Source organism: Harpegnathos saltator, unplaced genomic scaffold (genome assembly GCF_003227715.2).
Source record: "Harpegnathos saltator strain DR-91 unplaced genomic scaffold, Hsal_v8.6 scaffold720, whole genome shotgun sequence".
NCBI classification, from domain to species: domain Eukaryota; kingdom Metazoa; phylum Arthropoda; class Insecta; order Hymenoptera; family Formicidae; genus Harpegnathos; species Harpegnathos saltator.
This window is the reverse complement of record NW_020230561.1, coordinates 193,284-213,876: the sequence shown is the minus strand read 5'-3', so window position 1 is coordinate 213,876 and position 20,593 is coordinate 193,284. Positions and strand designations below refer to the sequence as shown.

At 34.6% G+C, this 20,593-nt stretch overlaps 2 protein-coding genes across 5 annotated transcripts in view; one reads left to right on the top strand and one right to left on the bottom strand.

The window, feature by feature from the left end:
• Tusp (WD40 superfamily protein Tusp) overlaps positions 1-20,593 on the bottom strand; it is an 86,005-nt gene that overhangs the window by 3,316 nt on the left and 62,096 nt on the right. For all 4 annotated transcript variants that reach the window (XM_011142543.3, XM_019841837.2, XM_025305880.1 and 1 more), the window contains 3 exons: positions 7,394-7,507; positions 4,762-4,984; positions 4,497-4,676 (listed from right to left, as the gene is read on the bottom strand). In XM_011142543.3, coding sequence (XP_011140845.1) covers positions 4,497-4,676; positions 4,762-4,984; positions 7,394-7,507 — 517 coding nt within the window. The remainder of the gene's footprint in view (positions 1-4,496; positions 4,677-4,761; positions 4,985-7,393; positions 7,508-20,593) is intronic.
• Positions 1-20,593, top strand: part of LOC105184020 (mitoferrin-2) — an 82,779-nt gene that overhangs the window by 45,880 nt on the left and 16,306 nt on the right. The gene's annotated exons all lie outside the window — the stretch shown is intronic.

Here is a 20,593-nt window from a genome sequence, read left to right as displayed (position 1 = left end):
TGTAAAACAGCATATTAAAAGAGAGTATTAATTGTCTAATAATATTTTAAGTGAAAAATATTTTTAAATGTGAGTGTAAGTTAAAAAAGTTATAAACCATAATTTCTTTAATGTTAATAAATTTGTCATCGACGTTGAATGAATATATATATAATGCTATTATTTCCATAGGTGCTATTATTTCCATATTTTTAAGTTTGAGTGTAAGTTAAAAAAGTTATAAACCATAATTTCTTTAATGTTAATAAATTTGTCATCGACGTTGAATGAATATATATATAATGCTATTATTTCCATAGGTGAGGAATTATATTATTGTGTTCAGCAGAAGTATGGCTTGTGCGTGTGCATGGATGGATGCAGGTGATTGGATAGGTGATGATAAGTTATGGAACAGATAAGAACTGAGAACCGTCACCTTTTCTCTTTATGAACTTCCCTTATCAAATTGTCTTCATAGACGAGGTAATCTTTAATTTGACGGGAGAAGTTAATAATCAAAATTTTCTCTTCTGATCAGATGAGATCTCAATTGGGTGCGGAAAATTCATACGCAATACCCACAAAAAATAAACGTATAGTGCGGTATGATAGATTGCTATTTAATTGACCTTACTTTTTTGAAGAAAATCTTGATGCTCAAAGGTTTGGAAGATTACTTGTAGATCAAATAATTCCAACCATATAAAATATTTTTCCAAATAATTTCGCAGAAATATGGTTTCAGCAGGATGGAGCTCCTCTTCATTTTGGTGTAGGACCATGTACAATTTTAAATTTTAAAGTTTTCACGAAGGTGGATAACAAGAAGAGATCGAGATGAGGGGGGAGAAAATTGGCCGCCTCGGTCATCAGATCTGACTCCGCTTGATTATTACCTTTGGGGCTACATAAAGAGTAAGGTTTACGAAACAAAACCTCAAAATATTCAAGAATTAAGGCCGCGAATAAGGAACGAAGCGAATTTGATACCTATTGAAACTAATCGTAAAGCCATTTCTGTTTTACTAAAGATTAGTGCATTGTCAGGAAATTAATGGGAGCCACTTCCAGTATTTACTTTAAGACGCTGAAACATATATGCGGAGCAGAGAGTTTTGAGTCATTAAAGAGAAAAGGTGACGGTCCTCAGTTCTTATCTATTCCGTAACTTATCATCACCTATCCAATCACCTGCATTCATCCATGCACACGCATAAGCCACACACGCGCGCATGTACGCACGCACGCCACACACACACACACACACACACACACACGCACACGCACACGCACACGCGCGCGCACACGCACACACACACATACACACGCACGCACGCACGCACGCACGCACGCACGCACACATGCGCATACATACACACACACATAAAAGAAGTATGAATCTGATCGAGCAACTTCCGTATGGTTTGCCTTGGGTAATGCTAATGCCGGTGATACTATAACTTTCAAGTTTCATTACTCAAAATATTCTTAACGAAAAAATATTTTATTATAGCGTTTCGGAAAGTTCTCGAGGTACGGTCTACGAATATGTAATAAAAAGTAGGTATTGCTATTTAAAAAATTGAAAGTGACCTTAATATGAGCTTGACAATGTAGTTTAAAGTCATACTAATTATTCTATGTAATGCGTCATTAAAAACTCTATAACTTTGGTGTAGAACATTTTTTTCAAAAATATATGTTTTTCAAAATATTAAGGAGTTTCTACACTTTTGGAAGACCCGATAGATTAAAAAGATTAATAAAAATCTACGTAAGATGACGATAACGAAATGTCTTAATTCATAAATGCAGAGATATGCAAAATGGGCATATTTATCCATATTTATTTGAAATAGAAAATGCGACAGGATTTCTAGATATTTAAGATAGGAAATAGAATAATGATATTTTGAAAATGATTTTTCAAAATGAGAATAATTTTTCATATATGTGAATATGCGTACGGTGTGCATGTGCGTGTGACGTGTGTATGCGTGCGCGCGCGTGTGTGTGTGCGTGCACGCAAGGTAAGGCATTTAAAACAGGCTACATGAATAATTTTGAAAATATGCAATATATCGTATAAAAAAATATTAAATATAGAAGTTATAGGTTATAAGTGACATCACATAGCAATACTAGTATGTCCTCGGGTAACGTCATCAAAGTTATGTGAAGGCACCATACATTTTTTAAATAGAAACATTTATTTTTTATTATATCATCATTTTCTTCTAATTAATTTGGACAAATTTTATCTGAAATATTTTTTTATTTATTTAACATTTTCAAGATATTTAAAGAAAATTTGGTAACTTTTTCAATACTTGGCTTACGATATCTCGGTAATTTTGTTGGAAGAAAAAACATTAAACTTTTAAAAAAAATTACTAGACTTTCTACTATATTTGGTCTCAAGAATATTCTGTTACAATAGTACCCTAACTTTTATTAACTCAATGACTATTGGAAACTTCAAAATTATTCCTAGGTCAAATTCAAGTCCATTATTAGATGCTTATTTTCAAACTCTTTTATTAGTAAAAAATTTTCTTATTTAATATTTTTTTCAAAAACATTCCTTCAGGTTACTTCGGGGCACCTATCTTGCTAATACACCGTATATATTTCTTACAAAGGGGATAACCAGAAGTGAAAACACGCTTTTGAAATGCGGTTAGTTGCAATAGATAGTTTTTCATGTCCGCGTTAAGAATCCTAAACATTAGCTTTAAATATCTCATTTTTTTTACATATTTAAAAAGCAGGAAAATGTTGATATTGGATTGATTAACTGCTTGGTAGTGTAATAAAATTCAAGAAAAAGAAAAAAGTTAAGTAGCAACATGTTCTAAGATCAATAGTTTTTGTTATAAAAATTGACCTTTCTATAGTGTTTAGGGCACTATAAATAAAGTTCCAATTAAATATGTTGTCACAAAAACTTCAACAGCACGTTGAAAAGTAGATGCAGTAGTAACTGGTGGTATGAATGCAATACTACCTAGTTCATTGTTATATATTTTTTCATATTTTTTCAATTAAGAGGGAACACCACTGTGACGGGCCCCAAAAGGACTCTTTTTCATGAATTTTTTTTTATTATTGAATGAATTATTTAAGCATTGGGGGAAGAGTATATTATTACAGACACTTTGAAGAAGGTTTATACAAATTTTTATTAAAAAATAATAAAAATTAACAAAGATATATACAACAGAGTGCCGGTCCGTAAAAAAATTCTTCTCAAATATTTTCTTAATCTGCATAAACGTAGTTTTTGTTAAGCGTAGCTGTTCTTTTTATTTGGAAAATTACTATTTTTTAAGGCCTTTTAAATGAAGAAAAAATGTTGGAAAAATTGAGATTTTTTTTTAACATGCCGCTATTTCGAGAAAAATTAATTTAAAAAGACGGCCACGTTTAATGAAAACTACATTTATGCAGATTAAGAAAATATTTGAGTTTTTTTACGATGAACCATGCCAGGAGACATCGATTCCACTATTGGAAGAATTTTTTACGGATCGGCACTCTGTTATATATATCTTTGTTAATTTTTATTATTTTTTAATAAAAATTTGTATAAACCTTCTTCAAAGTATCATTAATAATATACTCTTCCCCCAATCCTTAAATAATTCATTAAATAGCAAAAGAAAATTCGTGAAAAGGGGCCTTTCTTGGGCTCGTCACAGTGATGTTCCCCCTTAAATGTTTAAAACAGTAAATAACAACAGTTACTAACAATACAATATATGCAATATGTGATATAATTTTATTTTTTAATTTATAAAAAAAGATTAAGAAATGTCTGAAACTAATGTTTGAGATGCTTAATACAGACATAAAAACTATCTACTGCAACAACAAATCACATTCCAAAAGTGCGTTTCTATTTCTAGTCCTCCTTTTATTAATTTATAAGAAAAAGTTTTTATAACTTATTTTTCAATTTTATTCGAAATAGAAAATGGATAATGAAACTATTTAAATGAAAATATAAAATAGCTTTTTGAAAAATGTATTTTAAACACAAAATATAAAAGTATATATGTAAATTGTATATTAAACACAAAATACAAAAGACATTTTATATTTTGCATTCCTATTTTAAACGCATTTATTTCAAATAATGCCCATCTCTACACAAATGAAACAATAAATGAAACAATAAACGAAAAAATATGAAAAATACTGAAACAAATGAAACAATAAATGAAAAAATAAATAATGTATCAAACGAACATTATTTAAAAAAACTAAATGTTTCGATCGTTATTCTAACTTTTCTTAGTAGAAATGTGTAAGAATTATACGACTATGGACTTAATATATGTAGAATATCGGGAAGATACCCCATATCTCAAGTCTGTTTGATATTGTTTCATTTATGTGTTGAATTGTTCCGCTATAAACTTTTATTGGCTTTTTAAAATTTATAATTAATTGCACATACAAAAATCTTAATAATTTGTCTAGTATTTTATCTTATAAAAGTTTGTTCTCACCTGTCTACCCCTAAATTCAATTTGAAAATTCTTGGCGCTTTCTTGAGTCACTCTGCCACCAAAATCGAGCTGATATACTTGACTAGATTCGTTCCACATAGGTGCTTTGTTATGCATTACTAATTCGCGCCTTATCACTTCTGGTTTGGAACTAGAAACTGCTGCTCCTTTTTGCTTTAACTATAAATAAAATCTATCGGTATGTTTTTCCAAACTTAATAAACGTATTTATTTTTAAAAAGTCACGGATATCGTTACCACGGACCTTTTGACGTAACTGAGCTTTTTGAAACGTCTCTAGATCTCGGTAACTTGTTGAGGAGTCGTTTTGAAGAAGCCCTTCCTCATCCGAGCTTTCGCCGCGACTTTTTCTCATTCTTCTGCTCAATAATGGACTCGATAAAAGCCTTCTTCGAATCGGGGAAGCTGACGCTGGTCGTTTGCCTTTTTTAGAAGGTGCTGGGCTACTAGGCGAACTCCTTGGCAATCTATTATCAAGTGTGTATGGGTAAGTTGCTAAAAAGTCATCTGCACAGTTGATAGTTTAATATACAGTGCCCATCAAAAGTTCCGGGCCACCTAAATAACTTCTGAATGGTTTAAAATATTGGATTGAAATTTATAGGGATACAATGAGATTACAAAGTCTATCATTTAACCATAAAAATACCCACTACCACATTACAGGAGGCCGGGAGGAGAGGGAAGTCGGAAAATCTTAAATGACATGTGGGATTGAATGAGGGCTCGTTTGAAAGGGCTTTCCGAGAAAAAAACAACGCGGGGAGGTCAAGGTCTCTATGATTTTTTTTCGCAGATTTCGTGGTCATTTAAACATTTCTATACAGATTTTGCGATAAAGAGGCCACGGCAAATAAAATAAGGCTTCACGCGTGTTCACTAAGTAGATAGAAGTATATGTGCGTGTGTGTGTGTGTGTATGTGCGTGCGCGCGCGCTTGTGTTCGTGTTCACCGCGAAAATAAGGATTCCGTGGTTTGTCAGCTCCACAATATACCCTGTCATCATCAATATAATGATCTTTTCCGTATCAGTTAAATGCATTTTCTGACAAAAGAAATGTACTAAAATGACTAAAGTAAATTATTAAATTACAAATAAGGAATTGGACTGGCATTCTTCAAAATTCTAAAGCAACTATGTATGAATTTATAATATATTAGTTTATAGTTGGAGCTTATAGCTTATTTGGTTGTAGCTCACAAATCACGTGAACACGTGTGGCTGAACGCGTGTATTACACATTAAGTGTACAAATAAGTTTTAAAGCGTTTTTTGTATGACATATACTGCTGGTTTACAAATCAGAAATTCTCCCGCGGTTTTGTCATGTGACTGTAACCGGTCCAGAATAATAAAAACGACGCAGAAATTAGCTCAGCATTCAAACGTTCTTAAACGTTGATAGGTGAAAGATGGCAAGCGACAAAGCATTTATTCGTCACTGCATTCGTTACCAATTTCATCAAGGGAAAGTGCTGCAAAAGCATGTGCATCGATATGTTCTGTTCTTGGGGAGAATACTGAATCGAAAAGCATATGTGAATTTTGGTTCAGGCGGTTTAAAGCTGGTGATTTTGAGATTAGTGAACGTAGCGGCGACCCGCAGAAGGTTGAACATGAGCAATTACAAGCATTACTGGATGAAGACTCCGTATAAACGCAAAAAGAACTTGCTGAACAAGTGGGAGTAACACAACAAACTATTTCTAATCATCTACGCAATAGGAAAGATTCACAAAGAAAGAAAATGGGTGCTACATGAACTGAGTCAGAGGAACAAAGATGAGCGTGTCATGAAGTGTTTGAATCTGTTAAACAAACAGGAGGTAGGAAGTTTTTTCTATGGAAAATTGTAACGGGCGATGAGAAGTGGATATGGTTCGACAATCCCAAACGCAAGAAACACTTGGTAGATCCCGATCAAGCAACGACATTAACACTGAAGCGCAATATTCACTCGAAGAAAGTTTTGTTATGCATCTGATGGGATATCAAGGGTGTGCTATATTATGATCTCTTGCAACCGGGTGAAACTGTTACTGCTGATCGCTACAAGTAACAATTGCTGCGATTGAACGAGAAAATCAATCGAAAATATCTATTTACTGGCAAAGCATTACGCCCCGTTAAATTACTCCATGATAACACCAGATCGCGAAATCGATCAAGGAAACGTTATTGACGCTTGGCTGGGAAGTTTTGGAACACCCGGCGTATAGTGCCGACATAGCCCCTTCAGACTATCACTTGTTCCAATCCATGCAAAATGCTTTATTTCCAATTCACTTCCGGACATTTGACGAACTGCAAAAATGGGTTGACGACTTTATCGTATCGCACAACGAATACTTCTTTATTGCTGGAATCCGTCAGCTGCCTGACCGATGGCAGAAGGTGATAAATAATGATGGCGCTTATTTTGATTAATAAATATATTGTTCTTTTCTCTCAAATACCCTTTGCATTATCTTAAAAACGCTTTAAAATTTATTTGTACAACTAATATTTCTATCTACTTAGAAATACGCGTGAAGCTTTATTTTACTTGCCGTGGCCTCTTTATCGCAAAATCTCAATAGAAATGTTTAAATGATCATAACTCTGCGAAAAAAAGCCATAGATACCTCGACGACCACATGTTGTTCTCGTCTCAGAAAGCTCTTTCAAACGAGCCCTCACTCAACCCCACATGTCATTTAGAATTTTCCGACCTCCCTCTCCCCCCGCCCTCCTGTAATGTGGAGACGAGTGTTTTTGTGATTAAATAATAGACTTTGTAATCCTATTGTATTCCTATAAATTTCAATTCAATATTTTAAACCATTTAGAAGTTATTTAGGTGGTCCGGAACTTTTGGCGGGCACTGTATACTACCTTGATGATGGACGCGGGGAAGGTGGTGGTAAAGAATGCCTCTCATCGAAATCTCGAAGTCTCGCGGCAAGACCGTCAAGCGATGAAGCAAAAGATCCACTCGGACTCGAGCCTCTGAAATATAATTAGTTTTTTATTTGAAACTATTTTGAAAGTATATTCACTCGCAAAAAAAACCGGCCACTAAATTTTAACACAGTTTTCTAACATCTTTCAATACCGCCAACTCAGCCAAAAATCATCATATTGCGATGAAATAAAGCTCAAATTAAAGCTTGGATATTTCTTGTCAACAACCAAAAACCTAAAAGTAAATTATAATAAATGTTTTAAATGGCGGATGTTGAAAATAGACTTCGATTAACGGGAAAGAAATTTGTATCTTAACTGTTGCACTGTTTAGAGGAATTGGTTCTTTGGTACAAAAATATATGAGATTTAAAGTTCATTTATTTTCTTAACAAATCCATTTTCCTAACAAATCTATATTTTAATCATTTTTCTACGACCTTTTTTGATACAGTTATAACGTTTTGAAGAAAATGTTATAACAGTTATGAGTCCGGATATAAATCCTATCGAACATTTATGGGCGCATGCTGAAACGAAGAGTAAGAAAACATAATATTGAGTTAGCCAATAAGTCCGTACGGTTTTTCTCGATAGATGGCTTCAAGACGCTCTGCTAAGCTTTATCTTCAGTTGAAAGTCTTGAAAGCATATAGTCATTGACAAATGACATTTCAACGTACATTTAAAAAATATACGTAAATATTGCTTGTATATCTTGTGTGTTTTGCATCATCTGAAAATGGATAACCAGAACGAACATTTTCGACATATTATGCTTTTTTATTTTAAAAAAGGCAAAAACACGGCGTAAACCTGTAGAAAGATTTGTGCAATATATGGTGAGGATGCCGTAAAAGAACGCGTGTGCCAAAAGTGGTTTGCGAGATTTCATTGTAGAGATTTTTCTATCAAAGACGAACCATGTTTAGGCCGACCAAATGAGATCGACAGCGACAAATTGAAGACGGTAATCGACACCAATCTACACGACGCGATTGTAGACGTTCTCCAAATATCGAAATCGAGCGTGGAAAATCATCTGCATCAACTTGGTTATGTTAGCCGTCTCGATGTTTGGGTTCCGCACAAACTGAGCGAAATTCATTTAATCTAACGCATTTCCATCAGTGATTCACTCGGAAAACATAAGAAAAGCGATCCATTTCTGAAACGTATGATAACTGGCGACGAAAAATAGATCGTCTATAATAACATCAAGCGCAAAAGATCGTGGGGGGCAGAGCAGCGAACCGCCACAAACCACTTCGAAGGCAGGGCTTCACTCGAGCAAGATCATGCTCTCAGTTTGGTGAAATTGGAGGGGTATTGTGTTCTACGAGCTACTTCCGAAGAACAGAACGATCAATTCAGATTTATACTGTAATCAGCTGGATAAATTGAATGCAGCAATCCACGAGAAGCGTCCAGAATTGGTGAATTGCAGATGCGTCGTCTTTCACCATGACAACGCTAGGCCGCACACATATCTACAAACCCGGCCAAAATTATTGGCGCTAGGCTGGGATGTCTTACCACATCCTTCGTATTCTCAAGACATTGCACTTTCAGATTATCTGTTTCGCTCCCTTCAAAATTCCTTAAATGGAAAGCACTTCATTTGTGAGAAAGCTGTCAAATGACACCTGGAACAGTTTTTTGCCCAGAAAGACAGGAAGTTCTTTGAACGAGGCATTATGAAGCTACCCGAAAGATGACAAAAGATAGTAGATAATAACGGCCAATACATAATTGATTAAAGTTATTACCTTCTATAAAAATAATCATCGATCATTTATAAGTAAAAAACCGCACAGACTTATTGGCCAACCCAATACTCAAGCGTTAGTAACACTGCTTTACAAGAAGAATGGAACAATGTAAAATAAGATATCAGAAATTTGATTTACAGTATGATCCAACGAACAGAAGCATTGTAAAATACGAGAGGAGGCAATACGCACTAATAAATTTAAACACATACACATACACATAACACATAGTATAAGAGTCCTGCCATGTCTACGTCGTTGATCCTGGGTAACGTTAAGAGTAGGACACACACACGCATGCATATGTACACGCACACATTCATACACAAAATTTCAATCCGATCATCTACCACCCCGTGGAACAATTTGATTGAGTTACATGTTAATTTCTTTTTGAAAAAGTTTTCCATGATAATTTTTATTCTGAACTGCAAATTTTACAAGAAAAAGTTGTTCATTTTGTAACATTTTCTTCAAAACGCATAACTTCATCAAAAAAGTCGTAAAAAATGATTAAAATATGGATTTGTTAAGAAATAAATAAGCTTTAAACCTCATACATTTTTATACCAGAAAACTGATTCCCCTGAATAGTGCAACAGTTAAAAAACAATTTTTTTCCCCGATTAACTCTTTGAAGCAAAGCGGAACTCTGAAGTCCCACCTTTATTTCATTACGTTTTTGAAGTATAAAAAACTCGATATTCTTGCTGTTTTTTGTGTTTTCGTTCGAGTATTATGTTATTAAGTACGTTGTAATGTGTAATTTTCATAAATTGTTTATGAAATTGTTTATATAAATAGTTAAATGCATAAAAACAGTGTTTTTTGTATAAAAAATTCGTGTCAGAGAAAACAATTATAGCTATATGGATGACAATTGATATCCTGGGGTTTTCGAGGCCGTCGATTACGAATCCGGGATCAGAAATTTAAAATTCAAAATGGCGGATCCAATATGGTGGATAAAAATGTTCAAAATCCTTCGATTTCGACAAAAAAGGTACATGGAGGTTTCTTGGATCGCTGATTACGGATTTATTACAAGATTTCTGAAATTCAAAATGGCGGATCCAATATGATGGACAAAAATGTTCAAAGTCCTTCGATTTCGACAGAAATAGGTACATGGAGGTTTTTTAGGTCGCTAAATTTATGATCAGATTTCCGAAATTAAAATCCATACTATCATATCAAAGTTAGCCATTTGAAGTCGCCATATTGAATCCGCCATTTTGAATTTTAAAATTTTAACTTCAGATTTGTAATCCGCGATCCAGAAACCCCTATATACATAATCAGTCTCTTTTATTACTACATAGAAAAATTCGTGCTTCTAAGAGTTAATCGAAGTCTATCTTCGACATTCGCCATTTTGTAAAACATTTATTAAAAGAGCAATTGCAAGTTTCGCTCGTTTAGTGGACCTCACGGATTGAATCGAATTGCGGTCTAAATGATATCTTACGATGATATATTAATCTGGGAAAAAATTTCAAATTTAATATAGGAATGGTTTCGGAGATATGAAGAGTCAAAAGTTGTCGAAATCGGTAAACAAATCCAACGGTGTGGGATAGATGAAAATATCATGTTGACTTTCACTAATATATTTGTAAAATTGTAGAGCGATGTGTACCCAGAGTACATGTCGGAGTTCGTTAATTGTTAATTTTAAATCAGACGTTCAAAAATCAAAATGGCCAAATCAATATGGTGGTTTTGGTTGTTAAAACTGGAAAAAGTTTGTTATAAATATTTTTGAAAATCAATCAAATATATTAAAATAGCATAAATTAATAAAAAAACATGAATATGATATAGAATTAATTACTTTCAAAGATACACAAATGATGATCTGTGAAACAAAAGATTAGATTTGGTTATATTATTGTAATGTATTTCAATAATATGTAAGCCTCTTTATCACGTCACGGTACTGATCTACGAAGAGGCTTTTTCTATTTTTTCTTTTAATTTCTCTTTTCTTCTAATTTCTTTTAATTTTTAATATTTTTTTTATTTTCTATTTATTTTTTTAGAGTTTATATTGGGTATGGGAATAAGTTTCCGCCCGTTTTAAATATAAATTAGTCGTTTATTTAAACAAAAAAATACAAAATGATTTTATTCCAAATATATCCCATTGGAAGCGACTACTTTCTCCCATCTTTCAGGTAGTAAACGGATTCCTCGAAAAAAAAATCAAGTTCTTTTGACTCGATCCATTCATTAAGCCATTTTTCGATACCTTTATGAGAAGTAAACCGTTCTCCAGGAAGGGCTGACTGCATGGACCGAATAATAAGTGGAAATCCGAAAGAGCAATATCTGGTGAATACGGCGGGTGGGGCAAGATTTCCCAATTCAATCCTTCCAAGTATTTTTGGACCGGTTTTGCAACATGGAGCCTAGTGTTGTCGTGTAGCGTGTAGCAGAATTAGCTTGTTGTGCTTATTATCCCATTCTGGTCGTTTCTCTTTCAAAGCTCGGTTCAAACGTATTAACTGCAGTCGGTAACGATCCCCAGTGATGGTTTCGGACGGTTTTAGAAGCTCACAATAAATAACGCCCTTCTGATCCTACCAGATGCATAACATAACTTTCGAACCGTGGATATTCCGTTTTGGAGTTGATGGACTTGGTTCACCTGGCATCATCCATGATTTCAATCGTTTGGGGTTGTCGTAGTAGATCCATTTTTCATCTCCAGTGACAATTCGATGCAGAAAACCCTTCCTTTTTTGTTTTTGAAGCAGCACGATTCTCGCACGTCACCAGCTCGTCTTTCAATGTCTCTCTCCTTCAATTGATGTGGCACTTAATTTCCTGATTTTTAGACCATCGCCAAAGCATATAAACATTTTCCGACGGTAGATCTATCAACATTTAACTCGTTTGAAAAATCTTCGAGCGTTCGACTCGGATCTTCTCCGAGTAAATCTTGCAGTTGTACATCTTCGAACTTTTTAGGTGCCCCTTCGCGTTCTCGGTCGCCACGTCATAATTACACTTCGAAAACGTCGAAACCACTCTTTACACGTGGTACTCGACGGACCATGATCGCCGTAAATATTAACAGACATTCGATGCGTTTCAGCAGCACTTTTCTTCAGAATATAATAATAGAGTAACACTTCCTGCAAATGCTGCTTCGTTGGGGTAAATGTTGCCATTTTCGACGCAAAAAAAATGATGTTTACACTTCAAACGAATGTCTACTACTGCGATTCAAAGCTCACAAATATATCTTCAAAACACAAGTATAGCCGTTTCATCAAACACGAAATTAGTACCACTAGCGATATCTTTCTAAAAAGGGCGGAAACTTATTCCCATACCCAATATTATTTTTCTTAATTAACACAAATTAACATTTGAGAAAAATCCCGACATAGGAAACATTTATGTATCTGACCTTGCTTTCTTAGGTATGGAAATGGATATATTACATATATCCAGATTCAGTATATGAATTCCCTCATATTGTGCACCTAGCCTATGCACCTATGTAACATAGGAACTATACAATGTTCATAATATGATTGCAGCAACCAACAATCCGTGCACCACTTTTACATGTACTCGCGAGTCGAGTCGCTACCAGTTTTTGCCTTATCCAGGAGAACAAAAATGTGATGACATATTCTGCTACGAAATCGAGACTTCATGTAAGACTTGAGAACTAAAGGTTTCTCGATAGCAACTTTTTGCCGAGCAACGCTGCACCTTGGCAACAGCGCGAACGTTTGGTGGCCCGGCTGTTCGCGTTCGCGGGCGGCCCCTGGCGGGCCGCCTTTGATTCTTCATATCTCCGAAACCATTCCTATACTCAACTTAAAATTTTTCCTAGATTAATATATTGGATTGGCAAATAAGTTCGTTCAGTTTTTGTTTCAGTGTAAGCTTCACGCGGATTAACTTTTTTTTCTCAATGCTATCGTGCAAATCGAATACACATTTGGAAGGTTATGTTTCACTGTTTATGTTGTGCTGTGTTAGGTTTGGCTAACATCAGTATTGTGGGTGCTGCGTAGCTGTGAACATGGAAATAAATAACGTGCATTATCGTCACATTTTGGACTATTATTTTAAAAAAGGCAAACGAGTTGCGGAAGCTTATAAAAAGATATGCCGTGTGAGATGATGCCTTAACAGAACGCGTATGCCAAAAATGGTATGCCAATTTCTGTTCTGGAGATTTCGACATCAATGATGCGCCCCGTTCCGGTCGCCCGACCGAGATTAATTCAAGTGACATTAAGGCTATAATCGAAGTAAATTCATTCCAATCGGTACGAGAGATTGTTACGACATTGAATATATCCCAAGCGTAGAAAAGCATTTGCGCCAGCTGGGATACGTTTCTCGGCTTAATATTTGGGTGCCGCATTAATTAACCGAGGCTAATTTAACCACACGCATATCCACCGTAGCGATTCGCTACGGAAACGCCAAGAAAACGATCCATTTTTTAAACGAATGGTGACGGGTGACGAAAAATGGGTCGTCTACGATAATATAACGCGTAAAAGATCATGGGGGTACAGGAGCGAACCACCGTGAACAATCTCGAAGACGGGATTGCATCCGAAGAAAATAATGCTCTCCGTATGATGGGATTTCAAGGGTGTCATCTATTACGAACTGTTACCGTCAGGCAAAACGATTGATTCAACTGTATACTGTTCGCAATTGACGAAATTGAACCAAGCAATCTGCACAAAACGTCCAGAATTGGCAAATCGCAAGGGTGTCATCTTCCACCACGACAATGCCAGACCTCATACGTCATTGACCAAACAATGCTGAATTGAAACAAATTGCTTCAGCTTGGCTGGGATGTTTTGCCTCATCTTCCGTATTCATCGGATCTTGCCCCTTCCGATTATCATTTATTCCGATCGCTGCAGGACTCTATGAACGGGAAAATCTTCAAGGATGAAGAGGCCGTTAAAAACCACCTGGATTGGTTTTTTGCCGATAAGTCCCAGACGTTTTACGAACGCGGCATAATGAAGCTGGTGGAAAGATGGCTAGAGGTCATCGATAAAGATGGCCAATATATAATTGATTAAAATTTATCTTGTGTATCAAAAAATTGTGTTTTATTCTACTCTAAAAAACCGAACAAACTTATTTGCCAACCCAATGTCATCATAAGCTATCATTTAGATTACAATTCGATTCAATCCGTGAGGTCCACCAAACGGGCGAAAAAACAAGTGCTTTTGCAGTTGCTCTTTACTTTTAAGTTTTTAGTTGTTGACAAGAAATATCCAAGCTTTAATTTAAGCTTTGTTTCATCCCAATATGATAATTTTCGGCTGAATTATCGCTATTGTAATAAGATGTTAGAAAACTGTGCTAAAATTTAGTAGCATGTTTTTTGTTACGGGTAAGTATAGTTCTCTTTCGAATTGTTATACATTATTATATACTTATTCTTATACATTATGTTATATACTATATTGTTATATAGAGTACCCTACAATCCAGTTCAGGCTACAATCGCTCATGTGCAAATAATATTGTTACATCAAACGTTCTTTTATTTGTAATTCGTTATTGATATTAGTTACCTTTTTCCAATATTAATCTAATTACGTCTTTTTTCGTCAGTAATTGTATCAGTAATACAATTATATATTGCTTGGGTAACAATAATGAATATAAACGTTACATTTATTGTTATTAACCGTCGGCATTAGCCGATTATTATTTCGCGCAAAGACAAACGTGTACATAAAATATATGGGTAACAATAAAGAGTTAGATCTACAGAATTATACTTACATTATATCTACAGAATTCTTACTATAGTTACAAAGTGTTTCATGTTTATAAGAATATATGCACATATCTATGTACATACATATACATCTATCTACACGCGCGTACCCACACATATATCACACATATATCACACACGCGCATGCACGTACACGTATGCACACGAGTACATATAGTATGTATATACATGGTGTTCCATGGGAAGTTGCTGAAACTAATTAGCTATCATTTTTAAATATATGTAGTTATTGTAAAAACAAAAATTGCGTTGGAAAGAGGAAAGCCTGCAGTTTTTAATAGGTATAAATGAAATTTAACAAAATATTTATATATTAGTTTATTTTATTGATGAAAATAATGTTAATAATCAAGTAAGCTAATGATAAATATTTTCGAAGTATGCACTATCTGAATTTATATAAAACTCAATTCTTTTACGAAAACTTATGTAAACTTTTTTTAACATGTCTTTAATGTTGCTGATAACCTTTTTAATAGCTACTACTAAATTCTGGCAGGATCTGGCATATCATGTCTACGGTCTTGGAGAGTTCCATACTGCATAAAATTATCAATAATTCTGTTAAAAATAACACAAAAAATTATTTTAATGCAGATTTATTGCCAAAAACGGAGTGATGTAATGCATAAGTTTAAATAAATAATGAATTTCAACCTTTTCAATATGTTTTTGCTCTTAACTTTATATGTTCCGTATTTAATACGAAACCCTCTATAAGCACTGCTATACACTTTTCTTCGCACTCGATAAGATAGATCTTTTCTTCCGTTGTCAGATTATTCATTTTGACATCCACGGATTTGCTTCTACCACAGCCAGAATAAAACTGCAGATCCTCAGATGGACAACCGTTAATAGTAAGACTCTTTCTGAAGTCATGGAGGGGAGAACCAATCTTTTAGTTTCAGCACCTTCCCGTGGGACCCTGTATATATATACAGGATCCTCAAAAGTCCGGGAACGCTAAAATATTTTGAAAAATATGAAAGATACGAAAAAATGTTAGATACAAAAGTTATAGGGCTTAAAAAGATCTGTTTAGTAATCATATCAGTTTGACCATAGGTGGCGTTGCTAAAGTCATATGAAGGTCAACTTTGTTTTTTTAAATGGAACCCCCTATTTTTTATTGGAAATTCTTGTAGCTTATCTCGAGAGCTTTCCAAACCACTATAATGAAGTCATTTTTTATTAAGCTCTTTCCGAGTTATGACGCATGAAAGTTATAGTACCGCCGACATTAGCATTACCCAAAGTGTATACAGAATGTCCCATTTAAAAAAATGCATCTCGATAATTCTTCAACGAAGCATTTTCAGCAAAAATATTTCGGACAAAAGTGATATAATTTTAAAGGGCACATAAAACGATTATACTATTTTGTTTACAAATGACACCACCTTCGAGATATTCACTAATCATTACTTTTCTTAAATGGAAACCCAAATTTTTTATTATACCACCTTTCTCTACCAATTAATTTAAACAACTTTTGTCTGAAACATTTTTTTATTTGCATAATATTTTTTATTTTATTTTGAGATATTTAAGGAAAACTTGATAACTTTTCAATATTTAACTCACGATATCTCGCTAACTATTTGTCGGGAGAAAAAGTGGTACTAGACTTTTACGCTTTACTTGATCTCAAGAATATATTGTTACAATAGCGCCCTCATTTTTATTATTTTGATCATTTTGAAATTTCCAGAAGTCAATAAGTTAACAAAAGTCAGAGCACTATTATAACAATATATTATAACAATATATTCTTAAGATTAAATAGAACAGGAAAGTCTAGTACCACTTTTTGTTTCGACATACATATAATTAGCGAGATATCGTGAGTTAAATATTGAAAAAGTGATCAAGTTTACCTTAAATATTTCAAAAAATATTAGGCAAATAAAAAAATGTTTCAGACAAAAGTTGTTTAAATTAATTGGTAGAAAAAGAGAATGTAATAAATAATTGGGATTTCCATTTAAGAAAAGTAATAATCAGTAAATATCTTGAAAGTAGTGTCATTTGCAAACAAAATAGTATAGTCGTTTTATGTGTCCTTTAAAATTATACCACTTTTGTCTGAAACATTTTTGCTGAAAATGCTTTGTTGAAGAATTATCGAAGTGCATTTTTTTAAATGGGATTCTATATACAGGGTACATAAAAAGTAACAGGATGGTGAAATATCATAAAAACCAAGCATTATAAAAAAAATGTTTCAAACAAAAATTGTAGGGTTTCAAAAAATCTATTTACTGACATTATGAGTTTAACCTTGGGTGACGTCGCCAAGATCAGGACAAGGTCACCTTGAAATTTTTAAATGAGACTCTCTATTTTTTATTGCATATTCTTATAGTCCTTCTTCAAACCTTTTCAAAGCATTATAATTCTTTCTATTTTGACTAAGCCGTTTTGAAGTTAACGAGCTTTTTATGATAAGATGTCCAGCCAGCCAACCAAGACAAGATCAAATAAGTATTCAGCTAGCCAAGGCAAGATTCTTAAAAAAGCGTTTGAGAATAATGTTAATCTCTAAAAGAAAAAGTAAAGTCTAATAAAAAGTAAGTCTAAAAAGAATAAGTTAGGAAACAAAAAGATTTATCCAATAAATAAAAATTTGCATTAATTAGATAACAAAATCGATAATTCAATTAAAGAAAGAAAAATCAGTAAGAAAAATCATTTACCTTTTCCGTATGAAACAACGCGTATCATATACAAGTATTGTGTTCTACTTCAAATTAAATACATTACAATTGATTTGAAATAATTCGAAGGTGAATTTTAGTGCTGTTATAAATTTAGTACATTAGTATTACGTTAATATTACATGTGTCTGAAATACAAGTTACGAAATTGCTCCAGCCGCTGACTGGATATCTTATCATAAAAAGCTTAATAACTTGAAAACGGCTTATTCAAAGTAGAAAAATTATAGTGCTTTGAAAAGGTCTGAAGAAGAGCTTAAGATATGCAATAGATAGCTTAAGATATGCAAGATGCAATAGATAGCTTAAGATATGCAAGATGCAATAGATAGCTTAAGATATGCAAGATAAGAATATGCAATAAAAAATAGGGAATCCTATTAAAAAAACTCAACGTGACCTTATTCTGACCTTGGCAACGCCACCCAAGGTCAAACTCATAATATCAGTAAATAGATCTTTCGAAACCCTACAATTTTTATTTGAAATATTTTTTTCTAGAATGCTTATTTTTTGTGATATTTCACCGTCCCAGTACTTTTTATACACCCTGTATATATAGGATGTTTAGTTTTAATCGCCCCAAGCAAATATGTCGAAAAATATGAAAGATACGAAAAAACGTTTCAAACAAAAGTTGTTTGATTCGAAGGCGGACATAAGATGGTATCATTGGTTTGACCCTGAGTGAAGGTGCCAAAGTCACATGGAGTTAAATTTGTTTCCTTAAATAGAATCCCTTATCTTTCATTACATATTCTTGTAGCCTACCTCGAGGGCTTTCCAAAACACTATAATGAAGTCTTTTCTTAACTTTTTTTACAATTCCGCCAGCATTAGCATTACATAAAGTGCACCGGCTAGTGAAGGCAAGATCCAAGATTGATCCGGCCAGTGAAAGTAAGACTCTGAGCCAGCCAGTAAAGGCAAGACTGATTGACTCTGTAGGATCATATCGAAGTCACATTGAATGTACACATATATTTTATCTACAACAAATGCTCAAATATACCACCATTCTGTTGGATACATAATTTCAACCGTTTTGCAAATGCATCGACTGTTTTTCTGAGAACGTTGGCTGGTATACTTCTACACGCTTGTCTAATGCGGTCCTTTAGGTCTTCAGCTGTGCGGTCTGGTAAACAGTATTTTTTAAATAGCCCCATAAGAAAATATCTGGTGATGTTAGATCTGGTGATCTGGGTGGTTATGTTGCATGACCACCTCGTCCAATTCAACGGCGCAGATAAGTTAAATTTAAAAAGTCCCTTACAGGGTGTACGTAGTGTGGTGGTGCACTGTCCTGTTGCAACCACATACGCTGGACTGTATTTTCATCAACAAACTGTAACATACTTGGCAACACATCTCGTAGCATATGTGAATATAATTCCCCTGTAACATTGTTATCAAAAAAGTGGGGTCCAATAATATGACTATCTAAAATACCACACCAAACTATCACCTTCTACCGATGCTGATTGTCTACATGACGAACCTAGTAGGGATTGATATCAGAATAATAATGGCTATTATGCCGATTCAGTATGCCATTGCTCCCAAATGCAGCATCGTCGCTAAACATAACACGAGAAAAAAATGTGGGATCAAGCTGAATTTGAACTACAGCCCATCTGCAGAATGCATCAGAAGAACTTTATCATTAGAAAGAAATCCTGATTAAATGAAATGTGATAAGGATGAATGTAATTCTCACGTCAAATTTTATTTACAGTCGCAGGACTCACATTTAATTCACGACTAATTTGATTGAATGTTGACTAATGTGCGGATTCATTATTACTATTGCTAATGTAGTTACGATAATAGCATCATCGTTATTTAATAGTTTTTTTTACAATGTTTCATCTGTCCCGCACGCGCTCTAGCTATTAAACGCAAAATTGCTTTATGGTCGGGATGTCATCTATCTGGATACCTATCTCGATACCGACGAGCTGCTTCTTTAGCATTATTATCAGCGGTATAATAAATACTAATCATATCAACAATTTCTGAAGGTGTGTAATCTGCCATGCTGATAATAACAAAATTAACGAAAGGGAATAAAATAAATTTACTTTAAGAACCAAAGGTATCGAACAAATCGTCGCAATAAGACCCAACTCGAATCGATTTTAACTAAAAACAATTAACTGAATTACTTAATGAACCTACTAAGGGAACCTAATGAAAGTGTATTGTGGTAGCAGTCTACAACAGTGCTGGGAATGAAGTGAGCACAGCGAGCCGATTTCAAAGGCAATGCCTGCGCTTCTCCCACTATCTCTGGAAGCGCGGCAGCCGAGCTACCGATCGCACATAAGATGCTCTGCTACAGGAACGGTCTATACAAAATAAGATGGGATTACACCCTCCGGCAAATCAAAATTAAAATATTTATTTATCCTTACAGAATAATCCTACTATCATTGGTAATGAAATATTATGATGAAATATAAAAAATACTGTTTACCAGACTGCACTTACCACAGCTGAAGATCTAAAAGACCGTATTAGATAGGCGTATAGAAGCTGTGACGTGGCAGCCGGGAAGGCGCCCGTCACAATGCGAACCCTCGGTCTTTACGCGAGAATTGCGGGGGAGGGGGGGTAGAAGAGTAGAGCGCACAAATTGCGGGGGGAGGGAAGCCGCATTGCCCCCCTGTATTAATTAGTATTAGGGATAGGAGCGCGCAGGTGGAACGGTCCCGCGTCCCCGAGCTCTGTGCCCCTGGACCTCCTGTGCCGCCCATCAAGACCGGAGGGACCAGAGGAAAGAAGAGGACGTCACTCATCGACCGGACCGCCACCTCAGGTGAAT